Source organism: Hyalella azteca, unplaced genomic scaffold, assembly GCF_000764305.2.
Source record: "Hyalella azteca isolate HAZT.00-mixed unplaced genomic scaffold, Hazt_2.0.2 contig3103, whole genome shotgun sequence".
Lineage (NCBI taxonomy): Eukaryota > Metazoa > Arthropoda > Malacostraca > Amphipoda > Hyalellidae > Hyalella > Hyalella azteca.
In genome coordinates this window covers 7,589-35,417 of record NW_025933356.1, presented here as the reverse complement: position 1 = coordinate 35,417, position 27,829 = coordinate 7,589, and the positions used below count along the sequence as shown (strand labels likewise).

At 38.3% G+C, this 27,829-nt stretch overlaps 2 protein-coding genes across 2 annotated transcripts; both read left to right on the top strand.

Annotated features, from left to right (window-relative positions):
* Positions 1-39: 39 nt before the first annotated feature.
* On the top strand, positions 40-4,094 carry LOC125179604. The gene is made up of 4 exons (XM_047885778.1): positions 40-55; positions 3,154-3,378; positions 3,792-3,980; positions 4,081-4,094. Exons 1-4 carry the CDS (start codon positions 40-42, stop codon positions 4,092-4,094), a joined length of 444 nt encoding a protein of 147 aa, XP_047741734.1.
* A 15-nt stretch (positions 4,095-4,109) lies between these two features.
* Positions 4,110-27,829, top strand: LOC108665137. Its single transcript, XM_047885777.1, has 16 exons — positions 4,110-4,192; positions 12,484-12,672; positions 12,994-13,100; positions 13,371-13,491; positions 14,728-14,792; positions 15,410-15,524; positions 18,846-18,955; positions 20,295-20,403; positions 20,623-20,859; positions 21,056-21,155; positions 22,940-23,041; positions 23,208-23,274; positions 23,516-23,818; positions 24,803-24,888; positions 26,385-26,521; positions 27,795-27,829. Exons 1-16 carry the CDS (start codon positions 4,126-4,128, stop codon positions 27,827-27,829), a joined length of 1,950 nt encoding a protein of 649 aa, XP_047741733.1. The 5' UTR covers positions 4,110-4,125.

Here is a 27,829-nt window from a genome sequence, read left to right as displayed (position 1 = left end):
TCTGTAGTTTGGAACTATAGTCTTTTGAATGAATCGGCGATGGCGATAAAGAGCTGTAAGCAGTAGTATATTAATATTCCTACTTGAAAATTTGCCTAACATCCTTTAATTAAAAATGAGACGAAGAATGAGAAACTTCCTGTATGTTTGTTGCCATGAAGGCGATAAACTGTGTATAGCTTTTGAATCGCACTATCTGGATAAACTGTATAGCCTCTGAATCATGCAACCTGGGATAAACTGTAGATAGCCTCGAATCACGCAATTTGGATAATCTGTAGATAGCCTTGAATCACGCGATCTAGTAGATACGCATATGGTGAAAAGGTTCATATTTTGTAGAAATATATTAGGTTATGCTAAAGACAGTAAAAATAAATAATAGTGTCAAACGTGTTTGTCTGCAGCAACAAATCATTTAACCTATTTTGAGTATTATATTCCTGACGTGCCTAATTATATAGCATACCATGATGGATGCTACATTATTTTCCTTTAGAAGAGCAGCATCGGGAAAGGCCAATAAGTAATGCGCCATTACAGCTAATTTAGACATCGAGTAATCTCCGGGCAGTACTTTCTGAGATGCGAGCTCACTCAAATGGGGCTAACAGCGATATTAAACGAATACAGGCGTGTCTGCGAAATCAATTCCTAATAAATTTTAAACGTGTTCCAGATCACTGCGCCATGAAATGAACTGCTCGCTTCCAAGCCATTATTCCTCGCCAGAAGTCAAGTAGAGAGCACCCTTAGCACTATGCTTGTGTCAGCAATCTAATAATAATTATAGACGAACAAAAACAATCCGTTTCTAGCGTTGGGTGTGGCATTGAAACTTCAGGTGCAATAGTAAGGTAAGTCTTTACGAATTAAATGTTCTGAATAACTCTCGTTCGGTAAGAAAAATGAATAATAGGATTTTTAGATGGATTTTATTATTGTTGTTTTTATTTTTTCTGAAATCGTGTTAGTAAGTTTGCTGAAATTAATAAATTATCAGCATTTTCTTACCTTAATACAGGCGCACTTACCTTAATACGGCCATCTAATTTTTTTTAGAAAAAAAAAACAGTATCACGATTTCTGCTCTCTTATGTTATTATGCTATATATGCATGTGCAAGTTAGACACATGGAAAAAACTTATTTACAAAAATCACTCATATGTGAATGAATACTCCTTTCTTACTTTACTGCATATCATAACAAGAATTTAATAAGTGACTAAACGTGATCATCCACATTATTTGACTAATAAACCATTATACGCGATCCTTCGTTATATTCGAGTGCAACATTTTCCGGTCGGTGAGCAAGTACCACAGGGCTGCAGTTATACAGTTAATCGCTACATCAGAATTATAAGCACATATCACGATTTGCGCCTTATATATAATATATTTAGGGTGAAAATATATACATACATTATAAGTAGTATAGGAGTGAGCCTATCACAATAGTTTGCCTAAACAGCTTAACAGGGTACCGATCATTTACCCCGAATATTACCCATCAAAATTGAACACTTACCGCCGGATAAAACGTGGTCATTTACCTACAATTTTATTAAGAATTTTGACCATCAAAAATTTTAGCACTGTCGTGCGACCAATTACCCACTATCTTGACCATCAAAATCTTGAGTTAACGACCATTTAACCCGATTGAGCACTCTTTAATTAACCGTGAACTCGGGGCTTGAGCGAGTGTTTTGATGGAAGAAATTTTTTTTAATAAATAATCTATTTAAATGTTTGAAATACATTCAAGAACCGGGGTGCTCATCTTTATTGATCAACACAAAATTATAAGGTACTTCATACGTGTATTATACAGTTCTTGAAACTCTGCATAGGGCATTTCACAAGCAATATAATCAATATGAATATTCTTCATATCGATGAAAGGTAACTCGATTAAAATTAACAAATTTAAATTCGTTCTAATGGTTTGTCTTGGTAATATGTGATAGTTTTGGGATAAGTAAATTGAACTGCAGTTTATGTCTTCCACGGTTGTAAAAGCTATCAGCAGGATTTTGATTCTTTTCCATAGCAATATCATCAAAAATATACCAATTCTTCTTCCCTGGATCAATATCACGGGCATCATATACAAAAACAGTATTCTAAGAATATTCGACTGCACATTTTTGTTGGCTTTTTTAGGTAGGCCTCTTGAAGTTTGACGATAAGTCAGTATGACGTGATATTATTGGTTTGTATTTGAAGCAAACTGCGTCTTACTTCAGGAGTTCAGAGTTGGAAATTTCCATCTTACATTGGGTATGCTGCGCACCTAATGCACTCGGAGGTCTAATTTATTGCTTCACTCCTATGTTTGTCCATGACCGTGATTTGCATTAATTCATAATGCATGCATATATTTAAACACAACAAACAAGTGCGACACTCGTTCATACAGCCACGATGCATTAGTGAGAGGAAAAACAAGAGCCAGTTCAAGCGACCAGTCTGCAATTACGTCACTTGAAGGTCCCGATGTTGTGACTGAAGTAATTACAGTTGTTAGTTGCTAGCTTATCTTTCGAGACTTGAAAGACGTATGCGGCGTGACATGACGCAGTTTGCAAGCACGTCTGCACTTGGTCGTGCACATACTTTGGTTCTCACTCTGAATAACAAGTGGGGGACCCTGTATGCTAGAACACGACTTACGTAGTAGGTCTTGTACATTGTACAGTTTGTACAACTTTACATAGTATACCAAGTCGAGGACGTCTGAACTCGTGTCATGATGATGAATATTCAATGATGAATATTCAGTAGATATTCAATAAAGATGATGAATATTCAATAGATATCTTAGCTATAAAGAGTGTATCACAGTTGAAAAACCAGCTCATCCCATGAAGTAATGCGACTCTAAATTTTCTTATATTGAACTGTAAATTAATTTTCACTACTGTAAAATTAAGAAAAAATGAATCATACTCATAGTTAAACCGATCTGTTTGCAAATAAAATATATTTGATGGCTAAGCTACGAGACCAATATCATTGAAAATTAATGATCATGAAAATAATCTAATTCATTTTTAATCATTTTTAAAAAATACAGTTATTAGATTCGAAGAGCAACTTTAAGAAAATTTTCCGCTGCAAAGTATCAACATGCCTTTCATTTTCAGCCTGCAGCAGCAGCCCACCACCAAGCATAAGCAACACCATCCTAGTAAACAACACTGGCTTCAGAGAGTACGACAAAATACGCTACAACTGCCCCCCTAACACCGCCAGCTTGCTGGGTGAACGTTACATAGAACTGCAGTGTCAGCCCGTCTCAGGCTGGAACGTCACCTCCTCCACTAACGAAACCATCGAGCAAATCTCAAGCAGATTCACATGTTTTGATTGTGAGTTTATGTCTTATTAGAGGCTCTTAACTCTATGATACATTTTGGCATAACTTGATTGTTCTATTTTTCAGCGAATTTGCGACAGAAGATGATGGTTCATTTGTAACTCACTCGTTTGCACAATAACTTTTAAGTAATTCTGCTCATAGAATGATGATAAGAACGGGATAGCTGCGTTTCATCGGTCAGCTTTCATTGTTCGTAATGTCAATATCTGAAACATTAGCTGCTGCTTGCGTATCTGCGTCTCAAAACTGCTTATAAATCTGGAACATTATCTGTAGCTTGTATATTATATCATCATCATTATAAATCTGAAAAATTATCTGCAGCTTGCGTATCTGCGTCTCGAAAATAAGACGTGAGGTACAAGAAATCTTTAAAATCTCTAACTTTACCCGTGTGTACAGCGTGCCCAGGACCCGCAGTTGCGCCCAACACCAACTGGCAGAGCAACTGGACTTCAGAGTTCGTGAATGGGACGGTGATCTACTACACTTGCCCCAACACCTCCTACCTCACCTCGGGTGACGACCATCAGCTCATCAACACCTGCAGCAACAACTCTTGGACCTTCCTTGGAATTCCATACTGCATGAGTAAGTATTTATTTATAAGCTCTCGGTATAATGGTTCAATGTTTAATACTGAATTATACTCAGGTTCAATGTTTAATACTGAATTATACTTACGCAACAGATCAGGAGCCTTAGTTACGTAGGGGAAGTAATACTTCTCTCCACGATGACGAGTAGCGTCTCCTGCGTGGTCGCCGCCGTCTTTTTGCTGCACCAACTCTCCGCTGTGTCAGGTGAGGCTGTTCTTCACAAATAAAAATTAAGAACGGCGCACCGATGGTTGGTTATAGGTGGGTGTAGTGAATTATAGGTGGCCTAAAAATCAGTGGCCACAACATAATGCTGAGTGGCCACATCTGCCAAAAATCAACGGGCAAACGCCAATAAATCGAGAGGGTGGCGAGTACAACTTGTGTGCATTGTTGATTTATAGAAGATTTAAAGAATCGAATCATCGATGGCGTATTAAAGGCAAGTTACATTATTCCTGCTTGTAAGCCAACGACAACCGCTCGCCCGAACTGCAGGGTGCATGAAGGAATATGCCACTATAAGTTGTCCAACATAGGAATAAGTTATTAGGTAGCGGATCATCCGAGATCAATAAGAAATCAAAACCTCTTTCTTTGTGCTAGGCTTTAATAAATTCGATTCAAGTAAATTTATCCAATTGGTAGGTACGAGTCAAACTGGCGACCGGAAGCACGGTGTTCATAAATTTTCAAATTTGTTAACAGTGAAGCCACTGAACAAGAATGAGACAGTAAAGCCCCTAATATAAACTGAGATGCTGTCCACAGAAAAATTCAGAAAAACTTTTTACTATGAATACATTTTCATGAAATTAAATTTTCCATATTCACACGATATAGTGCCTAATTTTGTGAGAGTCTTGCATATGAGCAAACTTAATATATTTGAAATATTGCGATCAGTTGAGTCTCATTCATTGTGTCAGTTAGTATAATTTGTATGGATCGGTCAAGCATGTTTCATAATATTTATCCATTTTCTGCATTAATCTTCAGCCTCGTTGACATAGTCGACAGCGGTTCAATTGCCCGCAACAAGTGCACGTTACGCTTTCGTATCTCGTACCTGGTCGCGCGCGCCGGCGTCGAGCAACTTATCTACTTATCCTTGCCATATATTGCTTGAAATATTTGCTTTTCGGCTAGTTTGCTCGTCAAAAACTCCGATCCTCTTGATGGAGAGGGATACAAATTAAAGTTCAGTTCTCTATCGTTTACTTCAATCGTTCAATGTACTCACATATGACAAATTTGCTCATACAATCAAATAATTATTTAAAGTTAAAGTCTTCTTTCATATAAAATAGCGTCGGTGTCCTTCCTACGCTAAATCTTATAGATTAGGGAAAAGAGAAAATTTGATGCCGAGTGGTGAAGGTTTTCTTGCCTAACTCTTCAAATCACCGAACTGCCATCAATTCCATACTGTAAATATTGCTTATTTTACGCAAAAACATATCTGTGGAAATATTTTTACGTATGTTTCCATGAAGGAACTTACATATTTATCATACATCATAGAAACCTTGCTGATGCAAGGTTTGTAATCGATAAACTAAATTTTTTTAAATGGCCGTTTACTTGAACACATTAGCGGGTTCAAATAAAGTGTTTAATGGAACTATCTAATCAACGCAATTGTGTATTTATATGGTATTAAATGTCTCGGTAGTTGACTGATAGCATTGGATGGAATTATTTCAATTGAGTTTCTCAAAACGATTCCTGTGCCTAGTCACTTCCGCTGACGCAACGGTAAGAGCGGCGGTCAGCGCGGCGGAGGCCACAGTTGAAACACTTGGTACGTGTATGGGCCTGTGATAATATTTTCCTCGCACATTTTTACCATTATTTCCTGTACAACCATCCTAGAAGTGTATACGCAATCCTACGAATGTGTGATCGTATGGTAAAATGTCGGTCTGGAGAAGAGTAGAGATGAACTAGACTTGAAACTAACGTAAATCTATTCTCGTCTTCATTTGAGAGGTGGCCGCCAATAGCTCATCAATGAGCCATCGGTACCAAAAATTAGTTATTGGTGAGGGAAAAGATTTCGGGAGTTGCCATCGGAAGATGGGACATAGATGACTGACAGTGGACACGCCGTCGATGAGCACTCAATGTTTCATTTATAATTTCCGTCAATAAATCATCGATGCTCCGCGCACCAACCATTTTTACTTGAGTTTTTGCGGCGGAGGGGGTCCGCTCGGGTTATTACGAGTCGCGATTACTCGCGTGGGTGTTGCGGGAGGCGTTTTTGTTACGGTGGAAAGGGCCGCTCGGATGATCGCGAGTTGCGATGACAAGCGTGGGTGTTGCGGGAGGCGTTTTTGTTTCAGTGGTGTGGGCCGTTCGGATGATCACGAGTAGCGGTGACTTGTGTGGGGTGTTGCGGGTGGCGTTCTTGTTACAGTGGTGTGGGCCGCTCGAGTGATCACGAGTAGCGGTGACTTGCGTGGGGTGTTGCGGGAGGCGTTGTTGTTACGGTGGTGTGGGCCGCTCGGGTGATCACGAGTAGCGGTGACTTGCGTGTGGTGTTGCGGGAGGCGTTCTTTGTTACGATGGTGTGGGCCGCTGATGTAAGCATATGACATGAATTGTTCATTTCTCACGTTTCAAAATCGTCATTATTCCAGTTTCGCTTTAATTTGATGGAGTTTCTTTATTAAAAGGCATTTTCTAATTACTGTGGTGTGGGCCGCTCGGGTGATCACGAGTAGCGGTGACTTGCATGGGGTGTTGCGGGAGGCGTTCTTGTTACGGTGGTGTTGGCCGCTCGGGTGATCACGAGTAGCGGTGACTTGCGTGTGGTGTTGCGGGAGGCGTTCTTGTTACGGTATCTTGTTACGGTGGTGTGGGCCGTTCGGATGATCACGAGTAGCGGTGACTTGCGTGGGTGTTGCGGGAGGCGTTCTTGTTACGGTGGTGTGGGCCATTCGGATGATCACGAGTAGCGGTGACTTGTGTGGGGTGTTGCGGGTGGCGTTCTTTGTTACGGTAGTGTGGGCCGCTGATGTAAGCATATGACATGAATTGTTCAATTCTCACGTTTCAAAATCGTCATTATTCCAGTTTCGCTTTAATTTGATGGAGTTTCTTTATTAAAAGGCATTTTCTAATGTTCATGATGCAATTTTACATGCATGACTCGTTTTGCACTAATGAAAGCATCTGCAATAACATCGCCTTTTCTAATTTCTACGATTTCATAATTTGAGGAAATGTTGTGAAATTACTTGAAGCGATTTAATTATGAGACAATTTTCAAATTTTACGGCAAGCTTTGATCTACTTTTTTTACTTCATGTTTGCTAAATTTACTGATGCGACGTGAATAATTTCATTTTTTCTTTCATTGTGAATTTACTACAAATGTGGTGTGGTGACCTGCAAATTTCTCGGAAGTTCCAATATCGAAGCCCATTGAATTTAATATTGCATTTCAAAGCAGTTCTTATTACATGATGCCTTCTAATTAAATGATTTCACTTTAATTTAGTTCTTCATCAAATAATGATGCTTGAATGAGTGTGCGGCAAGTTTCAGCTTCATTTTTCATATTATCTCGGGTGCATTTTTATTATCAGCTTGCTATTGCATATTCGTCTTCATCATTGATGGAAAATTATTAATTATGTTTAATACTTAATAATGGAATTTTATTATTAATGAAACTATTTAATCAACACTATTGTGTTTCATATGGTATAAAATGTCATGGTAGTGAACTGATAGCATCAGATGAAATTTTTACTTGCAATATTTTAATTGAGTTTCTCAAAACGACTTCTGTGCTTAGTCCCTTCCGATGTCGCAACGAAAGTAGCTACGCTCAGCGCGGCGGAGGCCACGGTTGAATCGCTAAGTACGTGTATTGGCCTGTGATAACATTTTCCTCGCACATTTTTAACATTATTGCCTGTACAACCATCCTAGAAGTGTATACGCAATCCTAAGAACGTGTGATCGTATGAAACAATGTCGGCCTGAGGAAGAGTAGAAATGTATTTGACTTGAAACTAACCTAAAATTTATTCTCGTCTTCATTTGAGAGGTGGCCGCCAATAGTCATCAATGAGCCATCGGTACCAGGAAGTAGTTGTTGGTGTGGGAAAAATTTTCGGGAGTTGTCATCGGAAGATAGAACATAGACGGCTGGACAGTGGACACGCCTTCGATGAGCCAACGGTGTTTCACTTATGATTTTCGTAAATTTCCGTCAATAAATCATCGATGCTCCACCAACCATTTTTACTTTAGTTTTTGCGGCGGAGGGGTCCATTCGGATTATTACGAGTAGCGATTACTTGCATGGGTGTTGCGGGAGGCGTTCTTGTTACGGTGGTGTGGGCCGCTCGGGTGATCACGAGTAGCGGTGACTTGCGTGGATTCTTGCGATAGGCGTTCTTGTTACGGTGGTGTGGGCTACTCGCGTAAGCATTTAACTTGAATTGTTCAATTTTCACCTATCAAAATCGTCATTATTCCCGTTTCGCTCGAACTTATTGAAGTTTCTTTATTAAAATCATTTTCTAATGTTCATTATGCATTTTTACATGCATGACTGGTTTTGTACTAATGAAAGCATCTGCAATATCATCGCGCTGTCTAATTCCTACGATTTCACAATTTTAGGAAGCGTTTTGGAATTATTTGAAGCGATTTAATTATGAAACAATTTTCCAGTTTTACGACAAGCTTTGATCTATTCTTTTTTTATTTCATGTTTCATTTTGAGTTTACTACAAATGTGGTATGATGTCCTGCAAATTTCTTGGAAGTTCCAATATCGAACCCCATTGAATTTATTGTTGCATATCAAACCAGTCCTTATTAAATGGTGCCTTCTAATTAAATGATGATGACAGTTCAATTTAGTTTTTCATCAATTAATGATGCTTGAATGAGTGTGCGTCAAGTTTCAGCTTAATTCTTCATATTATCTCGGGTGCATTTTATCATCTGTTTGCTATTACATGTTTGCTATTACAGTGATGAAAAATTATTAATTGTTTTAACGGTAGTGGACTGTAGTGGAAAATGTCACGGTAGTGGACTGATAGCATTGGATGGAATTATTAATTGCAATATTTCAATTGCGTATCTCAAAACGACTCCTGTGCTTAGTCACTTCCGATGACTCAACGCAAGGAGCTACACTCAGCGCGACGGAGGCCACGGTTAAATCGCTAGGTACGTGTATGGGCCTGTGATAATATTTTCCTCGCACATTTTTAACATTATTGCCTGTATTACCATGCTAGAAGTGTATACGCAATTCTAAGAATGCGTGATCGTATGAAATAATGTCGGTCTGGAGAAGAGTAGAGATGTATTGGACTTGAAACTAACCTAAAATTTATTCTCGTCTTCATATTGAGATGTGGCCATCAATAGCTCATCCGAGACCAAAAATTAATTATTGGTGAGGGAAAAGTTTTGGGTGTTGTCATCGGAATATGGAACATAGATGGCTGCCAGTGGACACGCCGTCGATGAGCCTTCAGTATTTCATTTATAATTTCCGTCAATACATCATCGATGCTCCACCAACCAGTTTTACTTGAGTTTTTGCGGCGGAGGGGGTCCGCTCGGATTATTACGAGTCGCGATTACTTGCGTGGGTGTTGCGGGAGGCGTTCTTGTTACGGTGGTAAGTGCCGCTCGGATGATCGCGAGTTGCGATGACTTGCGTGGGTGTTGCGGGAGGCGTTGTTGTTCCAGTGGTGTAAACCGCTCGGGTGATCCATAGTAGCGGTGACTTGCATGGGGTGTTGCGGGAGGCGTTCTTTGTTACGGTGGTGAGGGCCGCTCGAGTGAGCATATGACATGAATTGTTCAATTCTCACGTTTCAAAATCGTCATTATTCCAGTTTCGCTTTAATTTAATGAAGTTTCTTTATTAAAAGGCATTAGGGTGATTACGAGTAGCGGTGGCTTGCGTGGGGTATTGCGGGAGTCGTTCTTGTTACGGTGGTGTGGGCCGCTCACGAAGTATATGACATGAATTATTCAATTTTCACGTTTCAAAATCGACATTATCCCAGTTTATCTTGAATTTATTGAATTTTTTTATTAAAATGTATTTTACAATGTCCATGATGCATTTTTACTTTCACGACTCGTTTGGCCCTAATGAAAGCATCGTCAATACCATCGCACTTTCTAATTCCTACGATTTCATAATTTTAGGAAGCGTTTTGGTATTATTTGAAGTGATTTAATTAGTTATATCCAGGGCAACCTAGGAGAACCTACTTTATTGCACGTATTTCTACTGGGAGCCTTTTTTTCTAGCAATCAATGCAACTAACTCTCAATAAAGTAGGTTCACCTAGGTTGCCCTGGATATAATTGTTATAAAACAATTATATAATCACCGGGAAACTTATTTATAACTGTTATATCCAGGGCAACCTAGGAGAACCTACTTTATTGCACGTATTTCTACTGGGAGTCTTTTGATCTATTTTTTGATCTATCAATCAAATAGATCTATTTGATCTATTTTTTTATCTTTGATCTATTTATTTATTTCAGGTTTCCTAAATTTGCTGATGCGAAGTAAATTATTTTATTTTTATTTCATTGTAAGTTTACTACAAATGTGGTGTGGTGTCTTACAAATTTTGGAACTTCCAATATCGAAGCTCATTGAATTTAATATTGCATTTCAAACCAGTTCTTATTACATGGTGCCTTCCAATTAAATGCTTGCACTTTCATTTAGTTTTCATCAATTAATGATGCTTGAATGATTGTGCGGCAAGTTTCATCTTCATTTTTCATATTATCTCGGGAGCATTTTTATTATCAGCTTGCTATTGCATATTCGTCTTCATTCAGTGATGAAAAATTATTAATTTATACCATAATGTTATTGACTCAATGATCCTGAATTTGATGTTTCCTATTTTGTAGTACTTCTCACGTATATTCATCTTGCTGGCATTTATATCAACTTCTAAATCAAGCAAAGTTTATTTATTTACGTCTTGTTTACACAATATCGAATTTATCTTTTTTTTATCGAATTTCACAGAACTCAAAATGTAACCTTGCATTGCAGATATCATTTCATGGGTTCTCGGTGGTACACATGCACCCTTTGCATACCTTCCAATTAATTAACAATCTTCATCGAAGAATTGTTTATGAGTAATAGGAATATTACAAGTTACGTATTGATATAGAAACACGTGAAAAACTATTCATATTTCGTTTAGTTATGAGTAATTCATAATGAATTAATAACTGATTGGACTTGAGAGATGAGAGATGTGTAGTGAAGTATTAGGCTATAGAGTGAGTACCGCTTTTGAGTCACGCGGCGGCAGAGCTGTGGCAGAGCTGTGGCAGAGCTATGGCAGAGCTGTGGCAGAGCTGTGGCAGAGCTGTGGCAGAGCTGCGGCAGAGCTGTGGCAGAGCTGTGGAGCTGCTTTCTCTATGCCTAAGTCTTCGAATCAGTTGACATTCATGGCGAAACCAGGGAAGTTTATAGTAAAAACATTATGAGTGATGGACCATTCCATTTCAGCAACCATTGTGAGTTGCTGAAATGTTTTAGGACCTTTAAAGATGGCCGCACAACCAATCATGATTAGGAACGAAGTGGGAGATCTTCAGTCATTATTGATGATCTTATTCAAAAAGTGGACTGTAAATTGAGAGAGAATCGATGATGCACAGATCGACTGTGGTTGTTCTTTGTCTGTCTCTGTGGTTGTTCACAGTCTGTTCTCTAACTGACTGTGAAGCAGTGGTTGTCAATTCAGGCGGAAAGCGTCTTTGCATGTCAATGGCATTCAAAAGCTGTTCCCAAAGTATGTTAAATGCCTCAATATTTTATATTAATCAGAATTAATCAGATTAGTAGAGTAAATTATGGCCTTTCAAATGAATAAAATATTCATTGAAAAAGTCTACGTGTTGTTTTTCATATCAAAAGTATACTTTGTGTAAAACACGCCTTGGAATTATTTTTTGTCAGTAAATCATGTCACAATTGGTGAATCAATGAGCTATTGCATAGTTTTACTCCATTCGCCTTATATTCTAGTGGGTGTGCAACGATGGTTTTGAAAAGAGGAGAGTAGTAGCAGAAAAAAGTAATATATGAAACATCGAGAAGCAACATATAAATAGAAGTTTGGCCTTATTAAAAATTATCGATGAGTTTATGCACAAATCAACACTTCATTCTTGCTCCTGCCCAAAAAATGTTAATCCAACCAATCTTACATTGATCTTTTTTTGTCAACTTCGTATGGTGCAATTTTCCTTAGTGAGAAAGTAATCGAAGCTCAAACGATGAAAATAAAGCTCAACATTGTCGAAATATTTGAAGGTTGTTCGAATTTCTGTTCATATAACCAAGTTCATTCTTTCAGTTTTCGGAAAATAACAGCGCACCGTTCCAGAATTAATACATTCGATAGTTGCGTTCAGCCGTTGAACATTGCGAATGATTTTTCTGTATTTATCAGGGTTCGACAATGGGGGTTGTACCGCCTTACCGCCCGTCCTGGATAACTCAAGAAATCAGAACACCGCAGACGGCGTCTACACCTACACCTGCAATGACGGCTTCTTCTTCCTCAGCGGCGCCACGGAGCAGAATAGTTCTTGCAGCTCCTCCAAAACCTGGACAGACATATATGACATCTGCGCTCAGGGTAATTTCATCCCCTTCACTTTATTTATTACATCTATTTAGAATTTCACTGACTTTGCATTTTTCATGATCCTGGATCAGTGTGAGGAGTACGAAGAAAAGTGAGCATGTTAGATTTGATGAAAGCTGTCAAACCCGGCAGGTTCACAATCTGCTGACAATTCCAAAAGTAGAAATTGTTCAAAATCTCGCAAGTAGACTCGGATTTATTGTTTAGGATTATCTACAATACAGAATGTTGATATCGTCGAACACATCAGATGTACAGTACAGTGCCTTGTCATGAGTATACGAATCAATTCTCGATTATTGTTGTGCGCAGAGTGCCCATGGCCGAGACACTGCGCGGACGTACAGGCTTTCGGTATCAACGACAGCGCCTCCTACCAAGTGATCCCATCGGGGGACCCAGCCGACCCGCCGGTCAACGTAAGCATGCAGTGAAAATTAAATCATCAAAAAAACATCAATTTCATTCTGCCCGTGTGAAATGAATTTATTTGGCTTTTTTCGCTTTGAAATTCTCACTTAACGAGCGAAAGAAGACAACCAATGATATACGTACTTGAACTGATTAGATTCCTTTATTGCATTTTGTTTATTGCATCTGTATTTTGTTTTTATTGCTTCGATTTCGTTCTTTTTGGTAACTGTATCCATTTCACACCACTAAGCCTTTAAACGAACGTATGACTGTAGGTTTGGTGCGAACTGGAAGATCAAGGCGGAGGCTGGACTCGCGTCTACTGCCAGAAGAACTCTTGTCCAGCGCCCTCCGCTCTTTCCGTTCTAACTTCTAGCTCCTGCCCTTACAGCATAGGTGAATAACGGCATTGAAAATGTGAAAAGTAATTTTATTTGTTTTCCAATTTTGTTCTTATAAATATTTTATTTATAAAATTTGTTAGTGTAGATCTTCACTTTCATTTTTAATGGTGTGGGATGGTAAATTCTTCAGGAGACCACGATTTGTTGCGTAAACTACCGTAAAAGTCAATATTAGATGATATGGATAGGGGAAAAAATGAGCTTTTCTCTTTTTTATTCCCCGATACATGAGGCGAAATTTGACAACGCTTGCGAACTATGGGAAGGTTGGTTTTTACTTTTAATCCTGATGTGTGACAGCCTTTTTATAGCGAGATAGTGAGTAAAGCTGCGGTATCAGCAGCCAGCACAAGATAAAATATCCAATTATTATAATTACTGAATGAAAAAACACTTGTGCAACGCCAAATATTTTCTGCTTATGAACTCCAAGTGAATTCGTTTCAAACTGTCGGCAATTTGACGATAATTGCAATCTTTAGGGGCCTCGAATGTTCATCGCTACTATCCGTAACCAAACGATATACATTTACTTTGGTTTTATGAATATTCAGGCAATTCACCACAAAGGAACTGCTTCAAAAAATATTTTCCTTATATTCGATAGTTCTGATTCGATTCCACCTAACTACCTTGGTCACCAAAGTTTGTCGATAACCTTGAGCATTCATATTCTTAAACCCTTCTGAACGTGTAAGAATTCATGAAATACTTTGCTAATGCTAATTATTCTTTCAAGTATACTTGAATGTATAAATTGATGTTCATAAACAACTTATTATTGTTCAGGTCCAGTATTCCTCAAAGTTTTTGTGCTACCGTACCACGCGATCCCGAAGTTTTTGTGATCTCGAGTTTCGTACAGCGAAGCACTGAGTACACACCATAAAATGCATCAGTCTATACTCTATAATATTAACCAACTATATTATTACATATGATTAACCAACATTTAACATCTTTATGGGAGGCTTTGTGATTCTAAATCCACGCTTGGCAGGCACTGTGGGAAGTTTTACTACAAATATTCGTTTAAACAAAAGACTCGTGTCACTTGCTATATAAGAATACAATTCATTTGTTAGTTCTTGCAACGGTCATTTGATTGCTTTTGAACAGAGCAAAGCATCTATTAGTTGAATAAGATCCAGTAGTTTTCCCATCAAAAGCAGTTATTTAGTTTATTAAGCAGTTTTTGTTATTATATTCCTTATTTTATTCATATCAGGGCTAGACAACTGGCAACAGCTGACGGGATCGACCAATAGTTCCGAGGCCGCGGTCGTCATGAACGTAAGATAATAAACATTATACTTGAAGGCTAATACTACTGATCTAATTTTACGAATTAAAATTTCAAAAAAAGTTTTCAGATACCGTAATTCAGCTCAAATTATGTAACTTCAATTCAACATTGCCAGTTTGTTTACTTTCTTATAAACTGTGATCTTGAGAATTCATCTTGTTCTATATTTAACAGTTCCTTGGAAAATTTTACTGTAGAAGTAACGGCGAAAGTAAGCCGTAGTAAGAAAAAAATTACTGTTGTAAAATAAGTCACTGAAGACTGGTCAATAAATTTGATTGTAAAAATTACGTTGGCCTTCAATTGTGAATTTTTGGTCTGAGGCGAGAAAAGGGAGAGGATTTTTTTTAGTTGATCAGCACTAAGACCTGGAAATACAGCGCGGGAGGCCCAGCAACAGGTAGTCAGAGCATGCAAACATCCAGTCTTTCTTTCCGCTGGAATCGCTGGGATAAAGCTCTACAATCGCTGGCATGAAGGTCGACAGTAAAATACACAAAGGAAATTCAGGACAACTTGTGACCTAATAACTTATATTTATCATGTCAGTGTAGAAAACGATCTTTAGCTGACAATCCAATTTAGAACCAGTAACGATACTCAGGTGGAGCTAACCCTAACTGGAGGCGGGTACAGGATCGCGACGTACGATAACGTCACCATCGGCCCCAGCCCCGACTACAAACTTCTGTCCATCGGCAATTACCACGGAGACGCTGGTATGCTAAATACAATAGTTATTAATTATATATTTTAAGAGCAATTACCACGGAGACGCTGGTATACTAAATACAATAGTTGTTAATTATATATTGTAAGAATTCACCTAGATTCATCGGCAATTACCACGGAGACGCTGGTATGCTAAATACAATAGTGCATTTTTTCCATAAATGAGAAAATGCGCTAACAATATTTATTAATTATATATTGTAAGAAAGCTCCTAGATCCATCGGCAATTACCACAGCGACACCGGTGCGTGGATTAGATTGCGTTCTATCTAACGTAACTTCTATCTATCTAACGTTCTATCTAACGGAATCTAACGTAATCAGTCATTATATAAGGGCTCACAAATATATAATTATGTATAGAATTTTTCATCAATATTCATATCATGTAAAATGCAACACACAGATCAGATAATACAAAAAACCAGTCACTTATAGTGAAGTCATGCGAATTCGACTTAATAAAACAACATTCGCATGTTCTCGATGGATGATCGAGTTATTTCATTAACTTAAGAAAAGACACGTTATCCTGTAATCAATATGATATGATACAAGATTAATAAGGTCTTTGATAGGACAACTGCTGATTAGATCTCGTCATTCACACTGTTAGAAAAAACTGTAAAAAAACGGTCCCACTGGCGTTCTAGTGGCCGGTCGCGCTGTGAAAGTAAATTGTTTCGCCGTTTTTACCAGATGTTTTACCGATTTCTAGCGTCAAATTAGAATACAAACGGCGACACGGTGTTTCTTTTCACGTGCCGACCGGCCACTGAAACGCCGGTGATAGCGTTAACGGCAATTTTTCTAACAGTGCAGCATCTGCAACACAGCAGCCTTTTTATAAAAGATACAAGTGCAAGACATTCAACTAAACTGCAGATAACATTGTTGTTTTCGCAGGCGACGCGCTGTGGCACAGCCTACAGAAATCGAGAAAGGATCGAATTGGCAATGTAGACTTTTCTTAAACTGCAATCAAAATGTCGCATTTCATCATTAATTTTTTATCTCGTTTTAGACAAGTTATAAAATTCTTCGCGTTTATAGTGAGTTGCTGTAGGCTTGGCTTTGGGATTCAGGATTTCCACAGCTTTGACAACTGCTTTTTATTAGATGGGAAAAATTTATATAAAATAGCAATATCAAATCATGATGAATTCTAATACATGAAATATACAAACATATGATCCGTATGTAATTAATAAAAACGAGAAATTGAAAAAATGGATAAAACTGCATTAGTAAACGCACTGAAATAATATACGCACAGCTAGCCTAGGGACGCTGCATGTCTACGAGCAACTGAATAGGCTTAAAATCTTTGTCTTGAAGTCAGCGGTCATGACTTACTCAATTAAGGTCGGTCTTACTCAATTTATTACATGTGAAATAAATTGGTTAAAGATGAAACCACATGAGGTTAGCGAAAATTCATGATACAAGTCATGAGATGGAAGTCCATCTGTCAGCGAGTAAATTAAACATGTCGATGGCAGGCTTTTTGATTCCAAATCCACGCTTGGCAGGCACTGTGGGAAGTTTGGCTACAAAGATTTGTTTAATATAAGATTTGTTTAATATATTATATAATATATTTGTTATAATATAAGTTTAATAACGATACTCAGGTGGAGCTAACCCTAATTGCTATAGGAATCCATGTTCATTTGTCAGTTCTTGTAACGGTCATTAGTATAACTTTTGAACAGAGCAAAGCATTTGATAGTTGAATAAGATCCAGTAGTTTTCCCATTAAAAGCAGTTATTTAGTTTATTAAGCAGTTTTTGTTATTATATTCCTCATTTTATTCATATCAGGGCTCGACAACTGGCAACAGCTGACGGGATCGACCAATAGTTCCGAGGCTGCGGTCGTCATTAACGTAAGCTAACAAACATTATGCTTAAAGGCTAATGCTACTGATCTAATTTTACGAATTAAAATCTCATATAAAGTCTTCAGATACCGTTATTCAGCTCAAATTATGTAACTTCATTTCAACATCGCCAGTTTGTTTATCCTCTTATAAACTGTAATTTTTAGAACTAAACTTGTTCTATATTTACCTGCTCCTTGTAACATTTTACTACAGAAATAACGAAAATCGCAATTCTGCTATGAAAAAAATTACCATTTTGAAAAAAAGTTGCTGAAGACTGGTCAATAAATTTGATTGTAAAAATTATATTGACCTTCAATTGAGAATTTTTGGTCAGAGGCGAGATAAGGGAGAATATTTTTTTAGTTGATCAGCACTAAAACCTGGAAATACAGCGCGGGAGGCCCAGCAACAGCTAGTCAGAGCATGCAAACATCCAGTCTTTCTTTTCGCTGGAACCGCTGGGATAAAAATCGACAATCGCTGGGAAGCAGGTCGACAGTGAAATACTCAAAGGAAATTCAGGACAACTTGTGACCTAATAACTTATATTTATCATGTCAGTGTAGAAAGCGATCTTTATCTGACAGTCCAATTTAGAACCAGTAACGATACTCAGGTGGAGCTAACCCTAACTGGAGGCGGGTCCAGGATCGCTACGTACGACAACGTCACCATCGGTCCCAGCCCCGACTACAAGCTTCTGTCCATCGGCAATTACCACGGAGACGCTGGTATGCTAAATACAATAGCTATTAATTAATTATATATTAAAAGAAAGCGCATGGAATCGTCGGCAATTACCACGGAGACGCTGGTATGCTAAATACAGTAGTTATTAATTATATATTGCAAGAAAGCGCATGGATTCAACGGCAATTACCACGACGAAGACGCTGGTATGCTAAATACAATAGTTATTAATTATATATTGCAAGAAAGCGCCTAGATCCATCGGCAATTACCACAGCAACACCGGTGCGTGGATTAGATTGCGTTCTATCTAACGTAACTTCTATCTATCTAACGTTCTATCTAATGGAATCTAACGTAATCAGTCATTAAGGGCTCACAAATATATAATTTTGCATAAAATTTTTCATCAATATTAATATCATTTAAAATGCAACACACAGATCAGATCATACAAAAAACTAGTCACTTATAGTCAAGCCATGCGAATTCGACTTTATAAAACAACATACGCATGTACTCGATGGATGATCGACTTATTTGATTAACTTAAGAAAAGACACGTTATCCTGTAATCAATATGATACAGGATTAATAAGGTCTTTAATAGGACAACTGCTGATTAGATCTCGTCATTCATGCAGCATCTGCAACACAGCAGCCTTTTTATAAATGATACAAGTGCAAGACATTCAACTAAACTGCAGATAACATTGTTGTTTTTGCAGGCGACGCGCTGTGGCACAGCCTGGGTGTGGACTTCCTATTGGATTGGTGGACTCCGTGGATCGCCAAAGACAACCAATCGACGTATACCCTCATCCAACAAAGAAAAGGGGTTGGTTCTTTCAACTTACCTGATCATGTGTTCAAACCTTCCGTTCCGAATTGATTTCACTATTAGAACTTTACTACGGTCGCCATGTCCGTCTGTCTGTCTGTCTGTCCGTCCGTCCGTCCGTCCGTCCGTGACCTCAAGTTTTCATCGACGAGAAAATGCGCTCTCTGTCACTCACTGCAGTGAGTACTGAGTTACATTTTTTGTAACATTTGAGAAATAATCCAGAAATCGAGAAAGGATCGAATTGGCAACGTAGACTTTTCTTAAACTGCAATCAAAATGTCGCATTTCATCATTAATTTTTTATCTCGTTTTAGGCAAGTTATAAAATTCTTCGCGTTTATTATAGTGAATTGCTGTAGGCTTGGCTTTGGGATTCAGGATTTCAACATGTGAAATAAATTGGTTAAAGATGAAACCACATGAGGTTAGCGAAAATTCATGATACAAGTCATGAGATGGAAGTCCATCTGTCAGCGAGTATATAATAAAGCCATTGTTGCAAACTATCTCATTCACTTCACCAGTCTCCCCGCTCCCTGCCACACTTTTGGTACCCATAACATATATTCACCATCCCTCATTTAGCCTTGAATTTTTCCGAAATTTTAATTTTTCCAACTATTTATTTCAAAATTTAAATCCATATCTCTAGGAAACAAGTTATGCATTTTATTGTCCCTTTATGAAAATTTCTTATTATTTTCTGTTTTTTATAAATTTCAGACCTTTATTTTACATAATGCAATTTTCATTTAATACATTATGCAATTACTTGTACACTTTTCAATCCGTATAGATTACGTTATTTTCAATATTACTGATTCCCACTGTGTGTAATAGTCTATTTTACTGGCCTTATATTCCTCTCAATTTTTTTTCATCACAAGGTATAAGAATTTATATATTCCTGATTTAGACAACGTACTTTTCAATCATATAAATCTGAAAACGATAACTGTTTTCCCATCAAGTTTCATTGTCTTGCTACAAAGCCGTCTAATGGGAATACCATACAATCGATGTCACTAAAGTACGTCAGGAATTTTTAAACGATTTAATATATGATGAATTTAGCTATCAGCTTTCAGATCTAAAAAATATCAATCAAATTTTAACAACTGAAGCTGAAGAAATTTTCATCGCGAAGGAGTTAAACGCATAGGAATGAGGTTCGCATTTCATCATATAACATTTTCGTCACACAGTGTCTCTTAGCGCCGAGAATAAAGATGGCATGATCCGAGCCCAGAACTCAGGGTAAGGTGCATATTGTTAATATTCAATCGTTTGATAAAAAAAATATAAACAATTTCTTTCTGTTTGATCATCACAGTCGTTCCTGAAACCAGTGCAAACCGCCGTGGGCTGCGGTCTACTATGGGGATCTGTTAGTAACATCCAGATGGCTCAGATTTATATCCGACCGAAATCGGTTGACGAAAGTAAGTTGGAGTCAAGCAAGACGCCGGCGAAGCATAAGTAAATTAGCTGTAGAACATTAATTTTATATTTTTCTATTTATTCGTGTTTCACTTACGAATTTAACCCGAAAGTTTCACTCACAATTTATGCTCTTAAAAATGTTTAACAGGATACATACAATGCCATAAAAATAACTTGAAGTCTTCATTTATTTGTGTCGCCTTATACTCTTTCGACAGACACCAGCTGCCCACTCATGCTAAATGGCGACGTCGACTCATCTTCGTGGAACGCCACCACTTCGGTACTGAACTTTCCGCACGATCGCATGCCGGGAGCGAATCTTTCTTACAAGTGCCTGGGGGAGTTCAACATGGAGGGAAACGTCATTGAAGACCGAACATTTCAGGGAAATGTGACTTGCCTGAGCGGAAACCCTCCGCGGTGGGACAGAAACATCACCTTACCTTGCAGCTGTGAGTGCACGATGCTTGGTCAATATTAGCACGCTATGTGTGGGAGAGGGACGTGTAATATTGGTAATCCAGATAGTCGGATGAATGTCCTATTTATATAATGATTTATAATCCCATTTTATTTATGTCCTTTACTGTATTAATTCATTTTATATTCTTTGGGGAATTTTCCTCTGTGACGGAACTCCTCCATCAGTTGGGTGTACGGACGGCTACGTGGAGAGCCGAAAAGCCGACGAATGCTACAAATTCATGGAAGATCCTAAGGCGACCAGCTTCCTCAACGCCGCCTACTTGTACGTTTTGGAGTTGTTGATTAAAACCTACGATTATCATCAGGATAGAATGAATAATTAATATAACTTATTTTGATAACTAAAATTGGCATTCGTATTCACGCCTGAGTAAGTTCGATTAGATTTAACTAACCCGCCGTGAACGATATTTATGTGGCAAATGGGACAATTGAGAAGTTGTGACCGGATCGACACTTCAGCGAACTCGCCTGCGAACTGGCCTGCGCACTCGAACGCAAAACCTAACTTGACGCTCAACTCTGCCAGCCATAAATCCATCAATAATGAACGGATTTTATTCAAATTTGGAAAATAAGTAGATAATATTAGTAATTTGTGGACGGAATTATTTCAGATTTTTATATCAATTACTTTCTTTAAATGCCACTAAATACTGAAATTTGACTTGACTAGGACCCAACCTGCGAGGTGAACGGGTAGTTAGGTTTTCTGCATTAATAAAAAAGTAATTGATGTAAAAATCTGAAATAATTCCGTCCACAAATTACTGATATTATCTACTAAGTTTTCAGATTTGAACAAAATCCGTTCATTCTTGATAGATTATTGGCTGGCTTAGTTGAAAATGAAGTTAGGTTTTCCGTATTAATAAAAAAGTAATTGATGTAAAAATGTGAAATGAATCCGTCCACAAATTATTGATAATATTTACTTATTTTTAAATTTAGATTAAATCCGTTCATTATTGATGGATTAATGGCAGGCAGAGTTGAAAATGAAGTTAGGTTTTCCGTATTAATAAAAAAGTAATTGATGGAAAAATCTGAAATAATTCCGGCCACAAATTACTGATATTATCTACTTAATTGTTCAAATTTGAATAAAATCCGTTCATTATTGATGGATTTGTGGCTGGCAGAGTTGAAAATGAAGTAACGTTTTCCGTATTAATAACAAAGTAATTAATGTAAAAATCTGAAATGAATCCGTCCACAAATTATTGATTATATCTACTTATTTTTAAAATTTGAATGAAATGCGTTCATTATTAATGGATTTATGGCTGGCAGTTGAAAATGAAATTAGGTTTTCCGTATTAATAAAAAAAGTAATTGATGTAAAAATCTGAAATAATTCCGTCCACAAATTACCGATATTATCTACTGATTTTTCAAATTTGAATAAAATCCGTTCATTATTGATGGGTTTATGGCTGGCAGAGTTGAACGTCAAGTTAGGTTTTGCACTCGAAGGCGCAGGCCAGTTCGCAGGCGAGTTCGCTGAAGTGTCGATTTGGTGAAGTTGTGCTGCTAAAGTTATAGATCGGTTGATCATAATTTGCTGCTATATAGTGCGAAACGTGTATCACTGGCCACGTGTAGCACGTTTGTCTTGAGCCACGTGTTTTACGGGTACTTTTCACGAAAAATTCTCGTGTGATTTCTACTTCTCCACTATAAGACTAAAGGTGCTAGTAAGGTTGCTGCAAACTTTTTAATCTCAGTCCCATTTCCCTGGTTCCTGGCAATACTGTTTTCAGTGAACGAGTTCCGAAAAAAAGTTGCTGATAAGTAAATATAGTGACGATTATTACCGATCAGTGCCTTTAAACTCGAAAAGAGTTTCAATCTCGGAGTTAAAATTAAAGCTTCTCTACTCATCATTACTGCCTCATGTCTCATGACCATAACCTGCTAGTTTTCATGTCTCATGACTACAACCTGCCAGTCTCCATGTCTCTGGTCATGTCTCATGTCCACAACCTGCTATTCTTCATGTCTCAACACCACAAACTGCTAATCCCCCTTCGTCTGCCATGACAGATGTACGGCACAGGGAGCAAATTTGGTGCGCTTACAATACGACAATCTGAACGACGACCTCGTAAGCTCTGGGATGAATTCTTACACAGCCCACGGTGACAGGTGCGGCTAACACTAGTTTCGGGGGCTTCCAATTCATTTCTGTGACATGCATATCATTTATTATGATCAGTTAGTCAAAAATCAACCTTAAATTTAGTCGTTGAATTACAGATTTCACACAATTCACTCTGGTATGAATTCACGCAACTAATAAGGTTTTTTGCAGGTACAACTACGACAATCCTGACAACGCTTCAAGTCACTACGTTTGTGCGTCATCTTCAGGCTGCGATGTGTGTAGTTATTTGTAGTTTTAATAATTAATTGCGTTCAGTTTCTAAAATACAAATTACGCTATCCCTGCTAGTCGATAAGTGATAAGAGCTAGTTCGGTTAATTATGACATATTCAGGATATTTCCAATATGAAGCTCAGTACGGGCGCTAATATACGAACAAAAAAAAATTATTAGTGCGAAATTTCTTCACGCAAAAAAAGTATTGAAGAAGCTCTACCTGTTCCACATGTCTTCAGGTAAACAGCGACTCCGGAGGCTGTACAATTTTATACAACAGCACGGCTGTGGTCCGAGGGTTGTGCTCGGACACAAGAACCTATGGTTGCATGAAGCCAGCCGCCTGCCCAACGAAGTACAAACGCTCTGAGCTCGGCGGCAGCTGCTATTATATAAGCGATGGTTACATCTCGTCCACTGTACCCTACAGCTACTTCTTGTCTCAACTCGCCACTTTCCAGCAGAATTGCAGGGCGACAGGTGGAGCTCTGGCTCGTCCTACGTCACGCAGAGACCTGGAGAGCCTCGTTGGCTTTATTCGGGTGCGCAAGATGTTTTAGTTCCACGTGTTGCAATGTGTTCATTACGTGTATGCTGGTGGGTGGGGTGTGTGCTAGTGCGTGGTATTGGTGCTCATAGATGGAGTGAATGTAGGTGCTTGAGATGTATTATGGAACGTTGGGTGTGTTCAAGTGCTAGCGTTGTGTGCCTGTGCTATTGCTGACACGTGGGGTGATTGCCGGTACCTGGTATGTATGCTTGAGCGGGCGGTAAGCACTCGTGCAGTTCATTAATTGTTTGCAAGCTTGGATCTATCAAAATTTACGTTCGTGTCAGCTTCTGGTACAGTAACGCCGTCGGCCCGTCTACCGCGTAAATTAGCGGCTCTACATCTGGGTGTGAGCTAACGCGTGTGTGGCGAATAGTGTGGCCAAAATGGCGCGTGTGTGGCCAAAATGGGGCTCGTAATACTCTACGCTTATGCTGGTGCTTGTAGTTTGTGCTGGTGTTAAGAGGGGATACAGGTGCGTGGAGTGCTTGCAGCAGAGTGAGGAAAGGCAGTTTAGTTCAGCCAGGGGCCGTATTATCAAAACTTCGTAACTTTTTGTACTTCCGACAAAAAAGTTACGTGTTACGTAAGTACACCCTAATTTTGGCATTATATTTAACATATATGGTTGGTACATAATACAAATTTTTTAATAATAATGTGGACAGATGCCTCCTGCGTGTACCAAATTTTTTATGTAAGTTAAATTTGTGAAATAAATAGAAATAAATGACATAATATATTATAAATTTGAACTCTTCGAGTAATATAATGCATGTACATTGCTTATGTACGATATTTTTCCAATTATCAATATTACGAATTGGCTATTGGAGTTCATATACCAGACAATTAGGATTTTTTGATACTTTGTGTTATGATGCCGAAATTTCCAGTCAGTTCCTTTGTATCGACTGTTCGAGCTAATGGCTTCGATCATTCGAGAGCTTTCTAACTCCATTTGTATTTTCAACAGAAATCTGGAGCCTATCCATCAAATGTGTTGCTGGGACTGCCAGGAAGGCAAGTAAAAGCTTCCACAGTTGGTGCGCTGTCTCATGAGTTGGTGCATTTTTCTCTTCGAATGCTCAACTACATTAAAATGTTCCTCGTGTCAATTTTCAACAATTCCAGCTGTATGGATCGGGGTATTACCATCTTGAAAGGTGACGTTCTCCTCCGGAAACAGTGTTTAAACGATTGGATGAACTTTGTCCTCCAAAATTCCTAAATGGTCACGGCTGTTGATTCTTCCCTGAAAAGAAATCATTGGTCCGCAAGATTTCCAAGAAATAGCACCCCCAAATCGTTGCAGATCCTCCGACACGTTTTACGAGTGGGAGGAGGCAGTTGGAATTAAATTACTATTTTGGCTGTCTCCAAATGTAAAGTCGGCCAGAGGTTGGAAATTATGGTAAACGATTATTCGTCGCAGAAAATCACATTTTTCCACTGCTCGAGGGACCAATTCTTAAGGGTCATACACCACTGTTAACGCTATGAATCATTTGTATTTCACACCAGAGGTTTTCTAATTACAGCTCTTCCATAAAATCCAGATCTGTGCAGCTCTCGGCGAACAGTCGTTATGGAAACTTGGTTTTGTAGGTGTCCATTGAGGTCTGCAGTAATTTCTACAGCCGTGGTCTTTCGATTGTCCCTCAAAATTCGATATAGGGACCGACGGTCTCTCTCAGACAACTTCGACTTTCGGCCCGACCTGTGCTTTGCTAAAAACGTTTTTCCTTCTCTTTCAAAAGCAATCAGTACTTTTGACACAGTACCTCTAGAAACGCCATGCATTCGGGAAGTTTCTGACTCACTAGCACCTGCCATACGGGTACCAACAATTTGGCCTCTTTGCAAGTCAAAGAGAGTTTGCCATTTATGGGTTATAGGTTAGGTTACAGACAAAATTATTTACTAAAAATATCTGTTCGTGGATAAAGTATCAATAACAGCAACAATAAGTTAGTTTAGTGACCCTATGATTACTAGCGCTTCAGCTGCTAAGCTATCCAGCAACAATAAAACATAGAAATATGTCATATTTTCGTGGTTTATAACATGTTCAAAAATTAAGATATCAAAATGTCAGGTGTGAACCATATTTAGTCAAACCCCTGTGTGTTTAAATTTGTAACCGCCTGCATGTGTAAACTCAGGACTTCCCATCTTTTGGGAACAAGTAGACGCATTACTTTTATAAGAACACATGTAAAAAATGTGGATCAAGAATGCATGACCAAGAATGCCTACATGCAGGACCACTCTTTTATCTACTGACTCATGTCGATGATTGAAATCTGGAAAATTACTGAGATAACAAGCAGCTGTTCTTTTCTTGCAGAAGCTAGATAAAGTAAAATAAAAAAAACTTATTTCTGTTTTACTGACCAGCAAATAAGTAAATAAGTGCTATGTGGAAGCAACTGGTATGCTTAGAAGAGCTAAAAGTTTCAATGACCAATTAAACTATTCTGATTTGCAATAAAGCTAACTACAGAAGTTTGCACATGCTATTAATTTGAGTATCAAATGCTTCCCGTTTGTTCCAGATGCTTTCCGGGATACTTCATCAACGGCAACACCAGTAACCCTGTCGGCCAGAGGTATTGGTGCGTGGGTAACGCTGGGAACTGGCGGTACGACCACACCAAGTACCCTGAACTGCAGAACTGCTCCAAAGTTCCAGGTAACCATCGTATTCCGCTCTCAAATTGAGCACCATTGGCTCTATACCACCATGCAAATTACTTTGTATGTGAACTAAATTGTTTTGCGGATGTTTTAAAAACAACAATTATCAACCAATATGTACGAGTATTTAAATTTGAGGCCTTAATTACATACAAGTGAGAATGAGCCGGAATCATATGCAAAATCTCCCGGGATTTGCTTTTCGTTAGGTTCCTGCTGGGCAGCTTTGCTAAACGAAATAAATATAGGTGGCAAGTTAGAATATAACGCAGCACAAAAGTTATGACACGATATACTGTATAAAATTTCTCTTAAGACCGGAAAAGCTCACCATCAATCACATTTTTTTAACTATGTTGAGGAAATGAGATTTATCACTTGAAATTCCTACCCGCAATTGGGCTTGCCTTAATTATTACTCACATATCGCAGTTTGTTAGAATTGCATAATTGTTCTTTTTCAATGTAATGTGTTCTTTACGCCTATACGACTGAACCACTTAAGTATTCGGGAGCATTGGCGAACTAGTTTTCCATTGAATATATGGAACCAACTATACAGTGTAAGCATAAGTTACTAGTACTAGGACCACACTAGGTTGGAACTAATAGAATGCACTGAATAACTATTCAAAATTTGAAAACAGTAAAAGTGTTTCCACTGGTTGAAGTGGTAAATGCCAATTATCATTTATTTCATAAGATCAAATTCATTGACGTATATATTCAACATGAATCATAAACTTTAAGGCTAAGTTGAAAAGCAGAAAGGGACCGTAATACACAATTGATTGCAGGTAGAGGTCAATTATATATGTTAAAGAAATTACGAAGCGTCAACCAAAGTCTAAACGTGACAAAATAGAGTACTGACATACAAAAAGTAAAACTATATGGATTTGATGCGGCATCATTGTTATGGGGCATAACACGTAACTTTGCCAAACAAATTTCGTATTAGGCCAGAAGAGGTAAGGCCGGAGTAGGTACAGCTGGATGAGGTACTGCCTGCTTATGAGCGAGCATGGTTAAGCATTAGCTGAAGACATACGGCGCAATTATCTTTCGGCTGTGTGTCGCTTGTCTGGATTACCGAGTTCAAGCGTAGTCTGCGGCTTCTTGCTTTGAGGCTGAATAAAGTAAATGCAGGGTGAAGCTGGGCGTTGGCTTCAGGGCTTATTTAAGAGTAAAATTTGTGGCCTACGGCTGCACATCCGTTCGTTCGAGGTTATTGACTCACTTAATCATCATAAAATTTGGGTACACAGCCGTGACGGCCAACGTTGAAGTAATGACCACCTGA

What these genes read in the sequence shown, in the direction of transcription:
- LOC125179604 (XM_047885778.1), top strand. An exon ending in CAGATTCACATGTTTTGATT is followed by an intron (nt 3,379 to 3,791) that starts GTGAGTTTATGT and finishes CCGTGTGTACAG; the next exon opens with CGTGCCCAGGACCCGCAGTT.
- LOC108665137 (XM_047885777.1), top strand. Translation starts at nt 4,126, where the DNA reads ATGACGAGTAGCGTCTCCTGCGTGGTCGCCGCCGTCTTTTTGCTGCAC. An exon ending in ATATGACATCTGCGCTCAGG is followed by an intron (nt 12,673 to 12,993) that starts GTAATTTCATCC and finishes TGTTGTGCGCAG; the next exon opens with AGTGCCCATGGCCGAGACAC. An exon ending in CAGCCGACCCGCCGGTCAAC is followed by an intron (nt 13,101 to 13,370) that starts GTAAGCATGCAG and finishes GTATGACTGTAG; the next exon opens with GTTTGGTGCGAACTGGAAGA.